Here is a 17,794-nt window from a genome sequence, read left to right as displayed (position 1 = left end):
TGTTTTTCCGGTGCTGCTCCACCTCTTGATCCAGCTCTGTTGGTTAGGTTTCGTTTCTGGGCAAAGTAAGTCTGCACACTAAGCAACTACCGTAACAGTAGTTGCTTAGTGTGCAGATTTATTTTGTTTTCTACTTTGCCAGATATTATTTTGATCCAACTTCCACTCTATTCGACACTAGAATGTTTTTTAGGTTTCGTTTCCTCCCTATACTGTACTTTATATTACATACCATAGACAGATCCTATGATTGATTTTTCTGCTCTACATGAAGATCACACCTCTTAAAGTCCCCACAGTCCAATTTTCATGGTGCAGCCATTTCTCAGTGCCATAAATATTGAGACTGTGCTAAATTTAACGATTATATGTCTTAACAGGTCAGAACAGGTGGATTATGTTAAACTAAAGCACTTATTCCAAAATGAAAAGTGGCTTTGTATGACATTTAATAATCTGTGTTGAGAGATGAAGTGAGAATTATTCAAATCAGTGTAGTTGTATAGTTGTGCAATTACCTGTCAGCATAGGAATATAAAAACATATGTCCTCAGTAAACACTGTTTGTTGAAATACTTTTTTTAAATTATAAATTACAATATAATTCAAGACACATGCTGACTGTTTAAATATTTACTCGAGATCATCTCTGTAAGTTTTCAAATAAAAGTTACAAGCTTTACATATTACTAAAATATTGTCTCTTGACCAATTGCTATAATAAAATGAATAGAATTTGTTTGTACAGGAAATAGGTCTCATCACTTTGGCAACCAAAAAATCATGCTGCAGAGAACCACGGCCAGGTGAGAGAAGATTCATCCCGCAGAGACGTTAAAATAATCTTAGCTGCCTCACAGCTCGCATCACTTTCATTGTTGCTGTATATTTTTTCAGACGTCTGTGTGGAACTTGAGTCATTATTTACCATTAAACCTGTGGGACCAAAACCCAGATGTATCTCACAGGAGCTCAGCAGAGGGCCACCAAGCTTTTGGTGCTCCAGCAGAAGCAAGAATTAATGTCAGCGCCCAGCTCAGGATCACGGCGGTAAGTGATACCTTGACCTCCCAGATAAAGCAGACAATAAGGTACAGTCATTCTCGGCTTCACTTCACTTGTGTCTTTTGTACCAAACATCTTCATTCTCAGGGTTGATTGTGCTGTACATTGTATATCAGTTTCATAAACAATCAGGGCTCCCACAGATCCTTGGAAGGTTTTAAAGGCATTGAATTCGTTAATCTAAAAATAAGACATTAATCAAACTTTTTTTTTTTTTCCAGAAAATACTTAAAATGCTAAGACATGGAAAGAGAAAATGTAAGAATCTTTTTTTCCTGATGTCCCACTGTAAAATCTCAAAATAATGTAACATCTCAATGTAACAATGTAACATCTATTTTTTTAAATAACTGACTGACTATCCTCTCGCATTAATGTGACGCAGATCAGGCTAAGGGAACCCAAAAAGATCCACTGTCTGCTAGTTAGCTATCACCATACCCTGGATGGCCTACGAAAGTGCAAATTCAACCAAAATTGGCTATTTAACCAAGATTTCATTCATGGCATGAATGCAAATGAGACTGTGTGTAATTTACCAAAAAGTTTGATGGGAATCAAAACAGTGGAATTCGACATGCAGAGTAAAAAACACAAAAACTCAAAGAAAACTTGACAACAAAAGATTTTAAATTTGGCACAAAAGTCCAACTCAGTGTGCTCGACAAAAATACCTCTTGAACCACGAAGGTTCACCCGTTAGATTTCCTGCCGTTTTGAATTGTTTTAAAAAATACTTAAATGAATAGAACTCGATGAATTTAGAGTTGAGCAACACAACACGTAGTATACAGCATCTTTAGGTGGATATAAAACTTTCTATCATCAGTGAGCTAGATCGGTCAAAAAACATGGCCGCCATGAATGAAACTACCTCGCCATGGGCGGGGCTTAGCAGGAAATGGGCCATAACTCGACTGTTCCTTTAGCAATCTTGATTAAACTTCGAGGACACATCTGGTCCTGTTATATGAACATAATGGCCAAGTTTTGTCTAATTTCGATAAAGGTAGGCAAATAGCTATTTTTTTTTACATTTTATTATTTACAGCGGGGCTTTTATTGTGGTGGTAGGAAGCTAACCGGAACTTCCGACAGTACTTTACGCGGTGAACAGCTAAAGCTAGAGACGTTATCATCACATCCAAACGCATACTTAACTTAATTTATCATTTAGGTGACATTAATGTAACATATTGTTTGAATAGAAAGAGCATGGAAATGAGAAAGAAGCTTAAATAATGCCATGTCGTTTCAGTATACTTCAGTCGATCGACTAATTTACGTTACTTTTTACCTGATGGTAAAGCAACAGAGCTGAGGTTTGTCGAAATGTTTTGTTAGCAAAGGTTAACGGGTGTTATACAAGTAAAGGTTTTATTTGCAGCCGATGATCATATTGTTTAGAAGTTAGACTACACTGTGAAGCTGTCGGCGCCGTTATTTGTTATTGTTGGTTAGCGTTAGCGGCTGTGTAACGATAACGTTACTCATAGCCTACTTGCAACGTGTTTTGCTGGTACTTTTCGCTTCCCAGCCGATATAAGGGTTAGTCGCTGGATAAAAAACATCAGGTGAGTAAATGTCACATTTGTGTGTGGGACAGTTACCCAGCTAGCCAGCTAGCTAGCTAGTTGTTGTTGGTGACGTGTTTTGTGCGAGACGATTGGTATTTTCATACATTTAATTTCTCCTTTCATCAGGTAATCGCTTAATTCATAGATTTGGATTTTTTTTTTAAAAAAAATCTATCTTTTGTAATAACGACATCAAAATGATATTTTATTTGTTTTATGAATGTATTTGCGTTAAATTATTTTGGATGGAAATAGTCTATAAAACTTTGACTGAGTCAAGGGTTCAGTTAGAGAAAAGACGTAATATTTTTGTTTTATTAAAATGCACTTGATAGACAGATTTTTTATTATTTTTTTGTGGTTAATATTACAATCACAAATGTAAATTGACTCAAAACACAAGAATCCATAGTAACAGTAGAACACAACATTCAAATATTACACAGACTGAAAGACAGCAAAGCTGAGAAAGCGCTGGACATTTGTAATTTGTTTAACATTTTTGGTTTAGATTTTTGTTGATATATGTACATATGTAAATAGTTGTATATAGTTTGTCCTGCATGATTCTTTTTGTTTTGTCTTTCTGTTTTTCATATGTTTTGTTTGCAGTGTCATATAAAAAAGGTTGGTACTTCGACAAACTGACTTTCTTGACTTGTAAAATGATAATTTGATTTGACAAAGATCATATGTGCATTTATGGCAAAATTCAAACGGGATCATACAAATTTTAGTGAGAGACAAAGCAACGCTGCTAAATACATATAGGTGAAACACTTGTGTATATCTGTCAAACTACTGGGCCAATCAGACTAATATTTCTGCACATTTACGATCGATGATCTGGCTGGTAGTGGGTGCACATTTCTTCATGCAATTAACTCAGCTAAACACAAACCTAAGCCAATTTCTTGCAGGCCACATTTTGGCCTTCATCGAGGTTCAAAAATGGACATATGTTGAACAGTTTGCTCACATTTTGCAGCAACAAATCCAGGGACGCCAGATGGGACACTGAAAATCAGGCAGTGGTTCACCAGAACCATAAACCAAAACTGCATTTTAGTAAATCCTCTATGCTCTATAAGTATACAAGCTGGTTGAAAACTGTCAGTGTGGAGATTTAAGGAATCATAACTGATGTACTTTGGTTTCTTATTTTACAGTTAATATTACTTATTATCTGATGTGCATAAAGTAATACAGTTACCTTTTTGAGTTCCTCTACAATCTTGTTTTAATGTGTTGTACGTATACATGTTAGGAGATCCCTTTTTCTTATAGACTGGTTTTTTTTTTCCTCAAAAGGACAAACATACAGCTTTCTTTAAAGGAGCACATTGATTGTAAGGAACGAAAAATCATCTTTAACTCAGAGCTAGCAGATTCAAGGACAAATTTTAATTTTAGTAATTAATCTACCTGGTACATTGTACCTTATTCAGTGAAAACAAGCCTTCTCGAGTTTAGGGCAGACTCTTGGCTACACGTAGAACCCATTTTCATTCAAATATCTTAAGGTGAGAGTTCAAGGGATCCCTTTTTTAAATGGCCAGATATTCCCTCACCAATTTGTAGTCTAACTTTGGAGTGTTATTTTGCCCCCATCTAAACAAGCGATGCTGACATGGTGAAGACCTTAGGCTGTTTAGTTTCACAAGATACCACTTCCTTCATGCTAGCTACGAAAATGAGTGCAGCACAGTCAGCCAAAATAATGTTGCCTTAAGGGAGACCACGGTCCCCCACGGCCCCCCTTGGGGGCACCACTGTGAGCACTGCAGATTAATTTTATATTTGATATGTTATGATTCAGTTGCATAATTGATATACAGTACTTATGTTTTGAGGCAGATTTGTTTTTATAAGACGATATCCGTTGTGATCTTTATCTGTTGAGTGCCTTTTGAAAATACCTGAAAAATAATAGTCTAATAATTTAAGTATTGTTTATTAAGTGATGTCCCTCTGTAATCATTCTGTTAAAGAAAGAAATGGCAACTGCATTCAAGTCTTAAAAAAAAGAACTTGATTGATTGATTGATTATAACCTCCTGTGATCTCAGGGTCGGGAGCACTTTAAACAGAGCTGTCGAGTGGAGCAGCCCTCCTGGTCTTCTGGGACTTCGTCTGTGTCGCCACCCTCTGAGCTCGGCCTCCCACATCACATCACACCAGAGAAAATGCACCTGAACGAGATGGGTGCAGAGATAAATCACCACGAAGAAGACAAACCGGAAACACAGGACCGGGATCACGTAACAGAACGCACAGGTGAGTATTACTGGAGTGGTGTTTTTTTGTGTGTAAATACAGTCAACTTTTACAGATTTGATTGAAATGATCTATTCTTTCTTGCTGTACAGATTCCACATGAAACTCAGTTTGAGCTTTGAACTAAAATATTGTCTTAGTTTCAAAGGTATTTATAGTCCAGCAAGAAATTCACCAGCAGTAAGCCTGAAACAAAACATGTCTTCATCATTTAGTGACATAATGAAGAGACAAACAAATAAACTCAAATAACGTAATTTTATTTCAATACAGATCAACTTTGTGGTGCAGTTTTATTTGAGAGAAGGCAATAAAAACAAACTCACTCCATAAAGCTGCACCAATCAATATTTTTTTATTAGCACTGCATAAAATTTCATGTGCGTTATATTGTTGCTCATTGTGATGAACCCACAGAGCAGAGAGTTTACTGTCTGCTGGTTTCAACAGAAAAGCTCTTTAGTTTCTGAGGGAAAAGATATTTCCTTTAAGAGTTGATGGAGACCAAAACAGAGTTACACGGAGAGTGAGTTTTACTTAACTTACCTTTCTCAGGCAGGTATGCAGAAACACGACTCTGAATGAATCCTGATGTTTCTCTGTGTCTGCTGGATTTTTAAATAAGCAACCGTTTGCTAACCACTTTGTTCGCCATATTAACTTGCAGGCGTCGCGTTTACAGTTTGTTTCTTTTGCCATGAGATGATAAATCAGACCTGCTAATATTGGAGCAGCTTACTACATTTTCTCTAAGAAATGTTATGTCTTATATATGTTTTTTTTCTTTCAGAGGAAACCTTAATACCACCAGAACCTGAAAACGGCAGCTCCCATGAACAGCCTCAGGAAAAGCCGTCTGAGGGGCAATGCCAGGAGCGTCGCAGACTCAAGAAGTATGACTGTCCGACCTGCGGGAGAGCTTTCTCCGACAACACCGCTCTGAAACGACACCTCGTCATTCACGCTGGGAAAAGACCTTACAAGTGCTTCATATGTGGGAGAGGATTCACGCAGAGTGGAAACCTCAAAACGCACATGAAAGTTCACAGAGGTCAGAGGCAACAAGAAGCTCCTTTGTCTTTAATTCAACGTTTTTTGTTTTCTTTTTTTTTTCTTCCAAAAGTAGATGCATGTGGAAAGCTTTTGTCATGTGTTTTTCAGTGAAATCATAATTTACTTATCTTAACTTGTATCCTAATTGGGTTTTTTACATCCATCTGATCTTGTGCTTCCTTCTAAAGTCTTGCTATGCTATAAAGTGTTGTTTTGGATTTATTTGTCGAAATTATAATCGTTTGATGTTGGAGAACTTGTGTAAGCTATGCTCTAAAGCAGTGGTTCCCAGCTGGTCCAATCACAGGGTCTAGATTTAGTAATTAGTTCACCTACCACATAATAAATCACAACATATTCAGTTTAATTTTACAAAATGTAAACAATATGTTGGCTGAGAACACAAAGAAGTAAAACACACTGCAAAAATAAACACAAACGGCTCTTCAAAATAAAAGGTCTGTGCCAGAAAATCCACTGGAGTGATTTCATCGATTTAAGTTGATTTTGCAGTGAAATATGAACGTCATAAATGCTGATGTGACAATGCCTTACCAATGCAGAACTGTATGAAAATTAATAAATATGAATTTCTTTGTTTTTCTTACAGGAGAGCTACCAAATTGGACATTAGTCCAAGAGAGTCGCCCAAAACAATCTCATGTAACAGTTTATGTATGTGGAGAGTGTGGCATGGACTTCCCTCAGAGGCAACAGCTGGAGGAACACCGCCAGAGTCACAAAAAGCCTTACGCATGTCCCGACTGTAGCAAGACATTCAAAACTGAATATTACTTCAAAATACATATGCGCGTTCACTCAGGAGATTCACCTTTCCAATGTTCAGAGTGTGGAAAGTTTTGTGCCACAGCGGATTCTCTGAAAAAACACCAAGTGACGCACACTGGGGAGAAGAATTTCCACTGTGATCAGTGTGGGAAGGCCTTTTCACAATCCTCCCACCTCAAGGTACACATCAAGACCCACACAGGAGAGCGGCCTCACCTCTGCTCAATCTGCGGGAAAAGTTACTCCAAAGCGTCTGTTCTGAAAGTTCACTTGAGAGTTCACACCGGAGAGAAACCGTATACTTGTGACAAATGTGGTAAGTGCTTCTATTACACGCAAGGTTATCGAGCGCATCTGAAGATTCATGACAAGAAGCCGAAACCTCAAACAAAACCATTGGGGAGACCAAAACAAGAAGCCGTTGGAGGCAAGTAATCAATAATGATGACCGGGAATTCATAATAAAATAGTCTGAGAAGATAACAAAGGAAAAAATGAATGTATATTACAATGTGGAATAAAATAACTTTCAACTAATTGAAGTGATGATTACTAATCACATGTACATGTACATGTATGCGCTATACAGCATTCAATAAAGTCATGACATTGTTCATTATATTTCATTATGTGCATTTCTATTTGTCATTCACCTGACCTTGACCATTGAGTTTTTATCCAATAATATAACTCCACAGATCACAGTTTATATCGCTGTTTGTTTAAACGGGGAAAAAGGTTTTACTGCATTTTTGGCAAAAAAGAACTAAGCAAAAACAAAAGCTTGAACTGTGAAATATGTGCTTGTTGCTTCTTTTTTGTTTAATACATACATATAAGATAATGAATGCATTGAAGCATCATGACCATTCAACAGGATAATGGTATACTTTGTATACTGTGACATAAGCATATATTTATTTTTAATGTTAAAAGGTTTATGACAGTGTCAGATTTAGTGGAGTGAGAAATATATATTTATGAAATGATGTGGAGTAGAATCAACTAGTGTAAAATGCAAATACTCAAGTGAAGTACAAGCATGGGCAAAGCATGCATAAGTGACATTACAGTACTTGAGTAAATATACATAGTTACACTCCACCACATGTATCAAGTATAATAGCTGATGTAGTTATTACACCACACCTTATACACTTTATTACTCCTATTTGTATATTATTAAGAATGTTTGTTTTTTATTATTATTATTTTTAATTAAAATGTAAGAGTAAACGTAAAAGTATAACTGAACTAGATATTTACCCATGATTTCAGAAAGCTGCAGAAAATATATTATATTATATTAGTGCGGCTTTTATTGTGGTGATAAAAAAAAGTCGACCGGAAGTCCCGACACTACTGTAAGTGGTTAGCAGCTAAAGCTAGAAAGGTTATCATCAAATCCAAACGCATATTTACCTGAATTTATCCGTTAGGTGGCATTAATTTGACACATTGTTTGAGCGTACAGAGCATGAAAATGACAGAGAAATAGAAATATTGCCAAGTCGTCTCAATAAACTTCTGTCGAGCGACTACTTTTTACCTGAGGGAAAAATCAATGCTGAGGTTGGTCAAAATGTCTATTGTCTGTTGTTAGCTAGCTGAATTAGCAAGTGTTACACAAGCGGTCAAATTTGCAGCAGATGTAAGGTGTTATTTTCACATTGGACTTGATTGTTAAGCTATCAGGACCGTTTTTTTTGATGTTGCTGATCAGCGTCTGTGGCTTAAAGGGGGAATCGCGAGCTAATTGCTAATATCAGTGAGGCTAGGTAACGCCATGTCAGTGGCTAGCTGGCTAATAACAGTTTCCTCTAAGGCAGAGGTGGTCGTTGACCAAAGCGCTGGTCACCGACGACCCAGACATCTTATTCAGAGGTCAAACACTGGGGTCTGTGCTGCAGGGTGCTGCTGACATGATGGGTTTGGTTATGTCACTATAGATACCAACAGGTTTGTCAGTTAGGTTGCTGCCTAACTTAAATCACAATTAATGTGAGACAGGGATGGAGCAAAAATGAGTCCCATCAAGCTAATGCTACTGGGCTAACTGGGCTACTCAGTGCAGATGCACGAAAAGAGGTATTCCCCTGACATTCAAACCACTTCAACACAAAGTGTTTTTATAGTGTACACACACATCAGGTGCATAGGCAGTGGTGTTGCTGCATAGTTTGTTATATAGTAAATTTGCAGGACAACTCCTTTTCGACTGTCCATCAGGCCCAGACAGGTTCAAACCCCTGTCACAACAAAGCATCCGCCCTGCTGAAGTGTCCTTGAGCAGGACAATGGATGTCTTTCAGAGTGGAGGTACTGTTGTGTAGCTGATTCCTGTTAAGGGGGACAAATGACAAGAATATCCCCCAAGTGATTCAGAGGCTGAAAATCTTAAGCCAGAATGGAATAAAAATAACAGCCACTGCATGAATCATTTGGGGATAATTTTCATAACTGATCACAGCAATCACAGCATATCACACCTGGGTTGAAAGTTAATCAAATAAAATACTGTTTGTCACAGAGAAGGGAAGGGGTGGTGCAGAAATGGGGGAGGTTCAAGTCAGCTCAGAACCACCAAATCACAAGTGGGTTTGAAAGGCATGTTTTCTTTAAAAATCTTCAAAATCACACCATTTCTCATAGCCAGAAACTATATTTCTATTTATGGTGGAGGGAGGGTCATGCATTTTTACTGTCACTTGGGGAGGCTCAAGGAAAAGTATATGCAGCTCCAGGGAGTGTCATTTTGTACATACACACACACATAATGTGTGTGTATATAAAATGAAGTCACACCCCAGTCACCCCCTACTCTGATAATAAAGTGCAGCCCCTAAATATTGTGTAAAATGTAAACCACACCACCATCAGCAACAGTCTGTGTTAAAAGAACTCTGAATATGATATCTGGGATAGATTAACAAATTCATTAAGTGAAATTGTATTGATTTGAATATCAGATTTGTCTAGCAAGGCAGGCTTGCTGCTAACATTGAAATGGTTTATTATTATGTATAACAACCTAGAAGTATTAGGACGATGAATGACATGTACATCATTCTTTAACATCCTGCATGCATATAAATAATGACACATAATTTAGAAAGTTGGGTCACTTTTTGCACAGTCGTGATTAGGACCTTAATATTGAAGTCTTGTAAATCATTTTTCTATGTAATGATTTTGCCATCTTGTAATTAGGCCAGCCTCATATTTCCGTAATGAACTACAGAACACAATCTAGAAAATGAAGGCTGAAATAAGCAGGAAGTCTCACACTCGGGTTTGACTCAGTTGGTTTGATTAAAGTCACTGTCTATCATTTAACACAGATTAGAGTGTGTGGATGTTTTTTTAAAAATTCATTTTGATAGTTTTATAGCTCCAGCACCTCAGCTAAGTCAAACACTGGGTGGTATGTGTTTTTCTTTATTTTTAAAGCTAACATATAATAAATAGACTTGTGTAGATTGATTAGCATTATTTCAAGCATATCCAATGTTAGATTAGTTTTATACTTATGATACACCAATACAGAGTCTACAGAGTCAGCAACAGAAGTGTTTGCTCAAATGTCTGTCACAGCTGTGAAACGTTTGACCGTGTTTAACTCTTCAGTCCATTGCTATAACTTGGTATTTGAATGTCTGTGTACTTACTCTCTATTTTTCACCTGTTCAAGGTTGTATATTTGAGAGATGGGCTCTGAAAACCCAGAGGACTTTGGGCCAGCTGTGATCCTCGCTGAGGAAGATCAGCAGGAAATTGGAGGCCTGATCAATTCAGATGGAGAAGAAGTGGATTTTTCAGATCTCAGTAAGCAAATAAATTGTAACATTAAAATGAAAATTGATTTGCAAAATAGAGCCCCCTTTACATTTTAATGCAATTCAATATGATAGTCCTGAAATTTTGCAAAACTGAATATTTTGACTTGAAGTTATCATTGTATAAACAGCTGAAGGAGTAGTTTTAAAACTTAACTTTTAATGAGGTAATATGTGATGTGGGGCTGTTTTATTGCAACAAATGGATTTTCCATTTTTATTTTCAGCCCCTGTAACACCCGGGTGCAATTGTCTGTAAATATGATCATTAACCAGGGAGTTAACACAGACTTTAACTTAACTTTAAAGACCTAAAACTGCATTGGCAGTGACCTCAGTGCAACATCCTGTAACTGTGGCCACATCACATCTAAACCAACATGGTAATGTTGAACTTAAGTTGGTAAAAATTATAATTTTGTTCGGAACTTCTATACCTGACCAACACCAATTGACATAAATACAACGATAGTATATTCATCTTACCCAAGTGGGAAAACTATAAATAGAAATAATAAAAATATCAGCTGTGGAGGTTTGATTTTTGCCATGGATTAAAGAATATTTGCAATTACTTGATGGACTACTCACCAAAAGTTTTAGTTGCATGGTTTAGGAGATACTCTAAATTGTTAATAAATGTATATTAAGTCTAAAGTAAAAAAAAAAAGACTCAGAGCTACTGTTGCAGTGCAGTATTTGTTCTATGAATGTATTATACCAAGTCAGCATAAACATCCAGTGGCACCTTTATGCATGCCCTGCAAAGCATGATAGGTCTGTGTTAGACTGAGATGTGAATGCATGAAGGTACCTGAATGCACCAGGTTTGACATCTCGCACACAGAGTAAAGATGCTATGATTTCACTTTTTCTCTCCCAATTACGATTCTAATACCATGATCAGGGTATTGGCTAAGGTCTCAATGTCATACTGACCTACAGTGTATGGTATTGTTCTACATGTCTGATCACCATCAACATCGCTGTTCGTCTTTTTTTTCCCCCCTTATTGAAATGTTTTCCCATCTTTCTGTTCACACAGGAGAGGGCGCTATCCCTGGCCTTGTACATGCAGAGGCTCCCTCAAAGACATTTGATCAAAGCGAGAATGAAAAACCACCATCTCTTCACAGCTGCTCAGTATGTGGGAAAGACTTCCCTTACGCCTCTAAACTTCAGCGGCACCTACGTACTCACTCAGGAGAGAGGCCCTTCCCCTGCTCCATGTGTGAGAAGAGATTTCCAGAAAAGGGGCTGCTCATGATCCATGAAAGGGTCCACACCGGGGAAAAGCCATTCCCATGCACTTTCTGTGAGAAAAGATTTGCCAGTCAGGGTGAGCTCAGGTTGCACCGGCGAACACACACTGGCGAGAGGCCGTATCACTGCTCCATCTGCCTGAAGAGCTTTTCCCGTCATTGGCATCTGAAAACTCACTTAGAGGCGATGCACTCTGAGGTTGTTGCGGGCTTTACAAGGAAGAAGTTTCCGTGTTCGGACTGTGAAAAGAGCTGTAACTCAGCAGCTGAGTTGAGAGATCATCAGAGGACTCACACCGGAGAGAGGCCTTATCAGTGCTCTTTCTGTGAAAAAAGATTTGCCCTGTCTGGCACACTTGTGAGACATGAGCGTCTCCACACCGGCATTACACCCTACCACTGCTCCGACTGTGGTAAGACATTTGCACAGCAGTGGACTCTGACAACACACATGCGGACTCACACGGGAGAAAAACCCTACAGCTGCACACAGTGCGATAAGTCTTTTGTAGCTCCAGGAGAGCTCCGGAGGCACACCAGGATTCACACAGGAGAAAAGCCGTACACTTGCAAGGACTGTGGGAGGCATTTCTCCCTGGCAGGAACTCTCAGAAACCACAAAAGGTCGTGCACACAGAGCAAGAATGGATCCGTTACAGGTGTCCTCTCAGACCCAGTCCAGGCTGCAGTGGGTGAATCATCCCAGCAAGACCTGGTCAACAACATCAGCTCTGAGGTAGAAACAACAAACAGCAATTTTAAAGAATGTCGTAGTGTTTTTTTGTGGTAGTTATATTGCGACGTTCATTTTTTTTCCTGTTACATGTATAGATAAAGTTCTTTACAACCTTCTAACAAAACTGGTGCCTCCATTTGTTCTTGTTAAACTGTTCTTTTAGGTGTGTGACAGCCAGAGTTTGCTCAGTCCATTTGAGTCTCATTCCTCAGACGGTCTTAACTGTGACAAAGCAGCGCACGAGCCAGACGACAGGCTAGAGGACGTCGCGTCCAGTCCACATATGAATGTAATAGTGAAGGAGGAGGAAGAAGAGGAACCTTTGTGTGGTACAGACACATGAGATTTCAGATTTCCTTTTTTTTTTAATGTAATTAAAGAAGTGTGAATGCCTTTGATGATGATTTTAATATTTAGAGGTTGTTGTGTGTCCCCCAGTAGAGGAAGCTCCTGACCGGGTGTCTGGCAGTGAGGATTGCACCATGCAGGAGGAAGCTAAAGAGCAGCATCAGGAAAGCCACACAGAAATTAGGATTACAGTGAAGGAGGAAGAAGAGGAACTTGTGAACAGTAAGGAAATGATTTTACATGCATGCAAATACATTAGATATAATGTTACCATCGCTCACTTTTACTACAGTTATTAACTGAGACCTAGCTTCATTTAACAACTTGATTAACACGTTTTTTCTCAGTAATTTCATTCTACTCTTTTCTCTTTATTTACCTTGTAAAATTCAAAAGAAAAAAGCTCAGCGTCCTTTTTGTTCACTCCTTAATTGTTTTACTCCCTTGTTTTTTTCTGGTATACCCGCACTAAGCAGGGCAATTGTAAAAACAGCGTTTGTGTGTGAACACATAGTTTTTTGTTTTTTTTATAAATGTCTTTCCACACTGAAACCCCTGAACAGAAACATGGCTATATATTTTTTTCCATCACAAAGGTAGAAGCAACAGAAAGATGTTTTCCTCTCTGAGAAGACATGTGAAATCATAATAATCAGCTTTATACTGTATAATAACCTGTCTTAGGGGTCGCTCGTGGTGTTGAACATGACACAACAGAAACAAGAAGGGCATACTCATCTACTGCAGAGACGTGTACACAGCGTCGGTCAGCTGACAGTGTTTTTTGCGAGTTTTCCCTCATTTAAAATTCAGTGGAAAAAGTGTAGCGTGTAGTGTGGAAAATGATAACTGTCGTTGGCAGATTTCATTATTTGTAGCTCAAGTCAATGAGGTTAATGTCTGGTTAATGTGCTCTTTAAAAGCTGCCTTTGTGTGTGGTGATTGTCTAACAACCCAAAGTGGTTTCTTAGAGAAACAGCCATCACTCTCTATTATATTGATATTCTAAATGATAGAAAGTGGACTGTGTCGTTTTTCATTTCACTCTGACTCTTTGGTGTGTCTGGCTCACTGGTTTGAAAATGGGAACCTTGCATTTGTGGTTTGTGGTGATTTTGTGTTTCTTCTTTAAGCTACTTAGAAATATATATAAGTCACATGGTTTATAGAATAATCCATGATTAGTTTGACAGTTACAAAAAAAAGATTCTTTTAGGGAATTATTAGCAAACTGTGTCATATTGCATTTTCTGTAAATGCACTTTGATGTATCTATTTCAGTGAGATGATCATGGTCCTAAAATAAAAACCAACATATGAACATGTCACTTCCTTTGTGCTTTGCATCAGGCACTGAACATGAGCTTTTAGAGGTAGCAGTAAAATGAACATTGCTACTGTGGACTTTTTTTTTAAGGTGGGACAAGTGCATGTCCATACTTTAGTGAGACATTGTGTGTGAGACATTTTTATTGTACTTGCTTAAGATAATCACACACACTTAACTCCTGAACTGGACGCTCACACAGCACAAAAACGATATGAAGGCTGATCATCGGATCGTTTGTTTTTGTCTTATTTGATATCCTTTCAGTCTTATATAATGTTAGATACCACAGTGAGCAGTGCCTTCACAATCAGAAGGGTTAATACAGCATGGTAGTAATGGAGTAAGGTTAATACACTATTCATTACATCTTAATCATGAATTATATTTGCAATATTCATCCCATTTGCACAATAATCATTAACTGCATAATAGAAATAACTTGCCAATCCCAATTTATACTTGACATTACTACTCTATACTTGAAGTTTTAACTGAAATTGTATTACTTTTATTTAGCACTTACCTAGTTTTTATACTTTTTCCGTTCTTTTTTTGTGTACTTGTCTGTTTACACGGGGGTCTGGGAGAAACGGCATTTCACTCCCGTCTATGTCTTGTGCATATGGCAGAATTGTTGACTTTGAAGTTTTTTTGTCTTCTGTGTCACAAAGAGGCATATTTCAACTTTTCATTTATGTTTCCACAGTGTCTGGAGAGGATCCTGATCATGTCTCCAACAGTGATAAAACCAGTCCTCCGGCGTCACCAGGGCGGGAACAGTGTAACGAAAATCTGACAAAGAGCTCTTATTGCTGTGGGCTCTGTGGGAGAGACTGTCACAAGATGTCAGCTCTTCAGATCCACATGCGAATTCACTCGGGAGAGAAACCTTACCAGTGCACTCTGTGTGGGAAGCAGTTCACGCAGAAAGGTCAACTCAAAGGTCATCAGAAAGTCCACACAGGAGAGAAGCCGTTCTCCTGCCCGGACTGCGGGAAGAGTTTCGCCCACTCGGGGGCCATGAACAGACACCGGCTCACACACACAGGAGAGAGGCCCTACCACTGCTCTGTGTGCGACAGGAGCTTCAACCAGTCTGGCCGCTTGAGGGAACATGAGAAAATCCACTTTGGGGAGAAGTTTGACTGTCCCGAGTGTGAAAAGAGTTTTACACGAGCTTCAAGTCTCAAGAACCATTTCAGGCTTCACACGGGAGAGCGGCCGTATGGCTGCGACATCTGCGGGAGAGGCTTCAGCCGCTCACAGAGCCTGAGGCTCCACAAACGGAAACACGAGCAGATTCTCACTGAGGAGGTGTCTGTATTCAGTGTGAGGAACGATGATTTATTACAGAGTGACGATAACTCTCCAATTAATATGTGTATAACAGACAAAAATGGCTGATAATGTATTTATATAAACCGTTGAGATATCTATCAGTAGTAGTATAACGACAAAAGATTTTAGGCAGTAAAACATGAACTGAGACAGGAGAAAGTAAAGGACTACCTCTGTGAATAGACCGTCATTCAAATTTTATGTGGTGGTTCACGAAAAAGTATTAAAGCTAAAATATTTAACTCCCTGAAATTAACACACACATAAGTGTTAGGTGATGTTCAGCAACTAACAACACAGTTTTACACAAAATGACCAAACACTTCTTTTTTCAAGATTTTGGAAACTGTTTAGATGGTAAATTTTAGAGGTCATATTTACTCTCTTTTACCACTCTTACCTACGTTAGTTGCATCAAAGTATTGCCCTCACATTTAGAGTATTTATTGTAGTACAAATGACTCATTTAAGGTCTGTGATTTCACACTTTTCCATGCAGTATTTGTCATTCAAACTAATCGTGTATGTGGAAATTGGATGGAAGAGTAATAATGTTTTTGTATCAGATGCTAAGATGGCCAGTGAGCAGTCGAATCAGGTGAAACTGAAAGTCATTCTTTTGGATTTAAGTGACTATCCGAAATATTTTGGCCAGTAATGAAGAAATGGGACTGATTTATTTTTGCCAAAACAATTTTGCCTTAGTGGTGATCAGTCTTTATCTCAGTTTATGTTATTAAAACCAAATCATGAATAACGTTCACCTGGTTTAGACAGCTCTTCAAGGCCAAGTAACCATTGTGAATAAAGGTCATCCTATAAGGCTGTGATACAAAAGGCAAATATTTGAAGCCATGTAGATGGTAAATTTTGCCCAGTGCTGCCTCTGTCTAATTGTATGAGACATGTCATACTGAACAATAAAAGTAAAAACCCTAATGTTGGTTGTATTTGGGGGTTTCTTACTGTAGAGTTAATTTATGAGGGTTAGTCTGGGTACAAATATATGTACAAAAAGTAATGAATATTTAACATATGAATTATTGATGCATTTATGTATTTATTAACGTATTTATATACTGTATTTGTACTTTTTTTACACTGTTAAAAGGCATCAACTGTAGACACGTGACCAAAAAGGTTCTGATATACCGAAAATCAAGATGGTATTAGCACTGATATTAAACCAAATAGTATTTTAGTAGGTTTTCAATGTAAGTCAGTTTAAAAGATCTAATTATTCTCACTTTAAATCAATCCTGCCTGAGGGTTACCATGCATGCCAGATGTTTTGGAGCAAGCAGAAGTCATCTCTAAAAATAATTTACCCATCTTGGGTTGGCATGCAACCCTACATGTGTTTGATCCCATTGTACTAACAGTATGATTGCCCAAAACCTGCTCGAACGTGTAGAAAAGAAGAATCAAAACACACTGAGACAACTATTTAAACATGTTTTTAACTGGGCGATAAAGCTTAAAAAATGCACAGAAATAGGCTATGGCAAAAGAAGGTATTCTTGCATGGCGAAAAAATGCAAAGCAACAGAATAGATGTTATAATCTACATATAAACCCACAGTAACCTCTTTGTAATCACCGCTATTTTCATTAGTCACTGTATTTGCATTACATATTTCTTCTCAGTATCTCCAGGTGATTACAATTCTATTTATTTTGTAATTGCATGTAACTAGTTGCTCCCCAACACTGGCAAGCAATATGTGCAGTACATTCTGCTAGTCTACAGGAGACATTTTAAACCAATATAGCAACCTCAATTCAGTATCTTGAATCACTGAGGCATTTGATTACCAATGTAACTATGAAATGCTACCAGAAATAAAAATGAAGTGCTCATTTATATTTTATACTCTTTTAATATTTATACCTCTGGTTTTGTATTCTACTTTCACAAAGAAAAGGAAGATCTATTTTCCATTTAAACCATATTTTCTGGGAGTCAGTTCAGAAAAACTTTTTTGAGACATCCTAGCCCTCTTTTGTTGACGCTATATTGCTGCAGGGCTTATTGTTTAAAGATTTTACAACACCCTGAGCTGATCCTGAACGCAGCACCGTGGAAACACTCCCCCTGAACCCTGTTTTTTTTTTTTTAAGAAAGAGTAGACAACATAATAATTTAAAATTGAGTAATCTTTATATATCATACCGCTGCTGAC

At 37.9% G+C, this 17,794-nt stretch overlaps 2 protein-coding genes across 3 annotated transcripts; both read left to right on the top strand.

Annotated features, from left to right (window-relative positions):
* Positions 1 to 2,149: 2,149 nt before the first annotated feature.
* On the top strand, positions 2,150 to 7,382 carry LOC121941752 (uncharacterized). Its single transcript, XM_042484618.2, has 4 exons — positions 2,150 to 2,639; positions 4,712 to 4,919; positions 5,710 to 5,970; positions 6,583 to 7,382. The coding sequence occupies exons 2-4, from the start codon at positions 4,829 to 4,831 to the stop codon at positions 7,194 to 7,196; spliced, it is 966 nt and encodes a 321-aa protein (XP_042340552.2). The 5' UTR covers positions 2,150 to 2,639; positions 4,712 to 4,828; the 3' UTR covers positions 7,197 to 7,382.
* Positions 7,383 to 8,115: 733 nt separating this feature from the next.
* LOC148189968 (uncharacterized) lies at positions 8,116 to 16,550 on the top strand. Of its 2 annotated transcripts, none has more exons than XM_088075794.1 (6): positions 8,116 to 8,333; positions 10,453 to 10,586; positions 11,643 to 12,595; positions 12,759 to 12,924; positions 13,037 to 13,165; positions 14,980 to 16,550. In XM_088075794.1, exons 2-6 carry the CDS (start codon positions 10,469 to 10,471, stop codon positions 15,675 to 15,677), a joined length of 2,064 nt encoding a protein of 687 aa, XP_087931920.1. In that variant the 5' UTR covers positions 8,116 to 8,333; positions 10,453 to 10,468; the 3' UTR covers positions 15,678 to 16,550. The 2 variants fall into 2 exon arrangements, with proteins under 2 accessions (XP_087931920.1, XP_087931919.1); XM_088075793.1 differs by having other exon boundaries at positions 13,034 to 13,165.
* Positions 16,551 to 17,794: the final 1,244 nt, after the last annotated feature.

This window comes from Plectropomus leopardus, chromosome 3 (assembly GCF_026936395.1).
Source record: "Plectropomus leopardus strain MGB_pleo_1.0 chromosome 3, ASM2693639v1, whole genome shotgun sequence".
Taxonomy (NCBI): domain Eukaryota; kingdom Metazoa; phylum Chordata; class Actinopteri; order Perciformes; family Serranidae; genus Plectropomus; species Plectropomus leopardus.
Note: the sequence above shows the minus strand (reverse complement) of the source record. Positions and strands in the feature narration are given on the sequence as shown.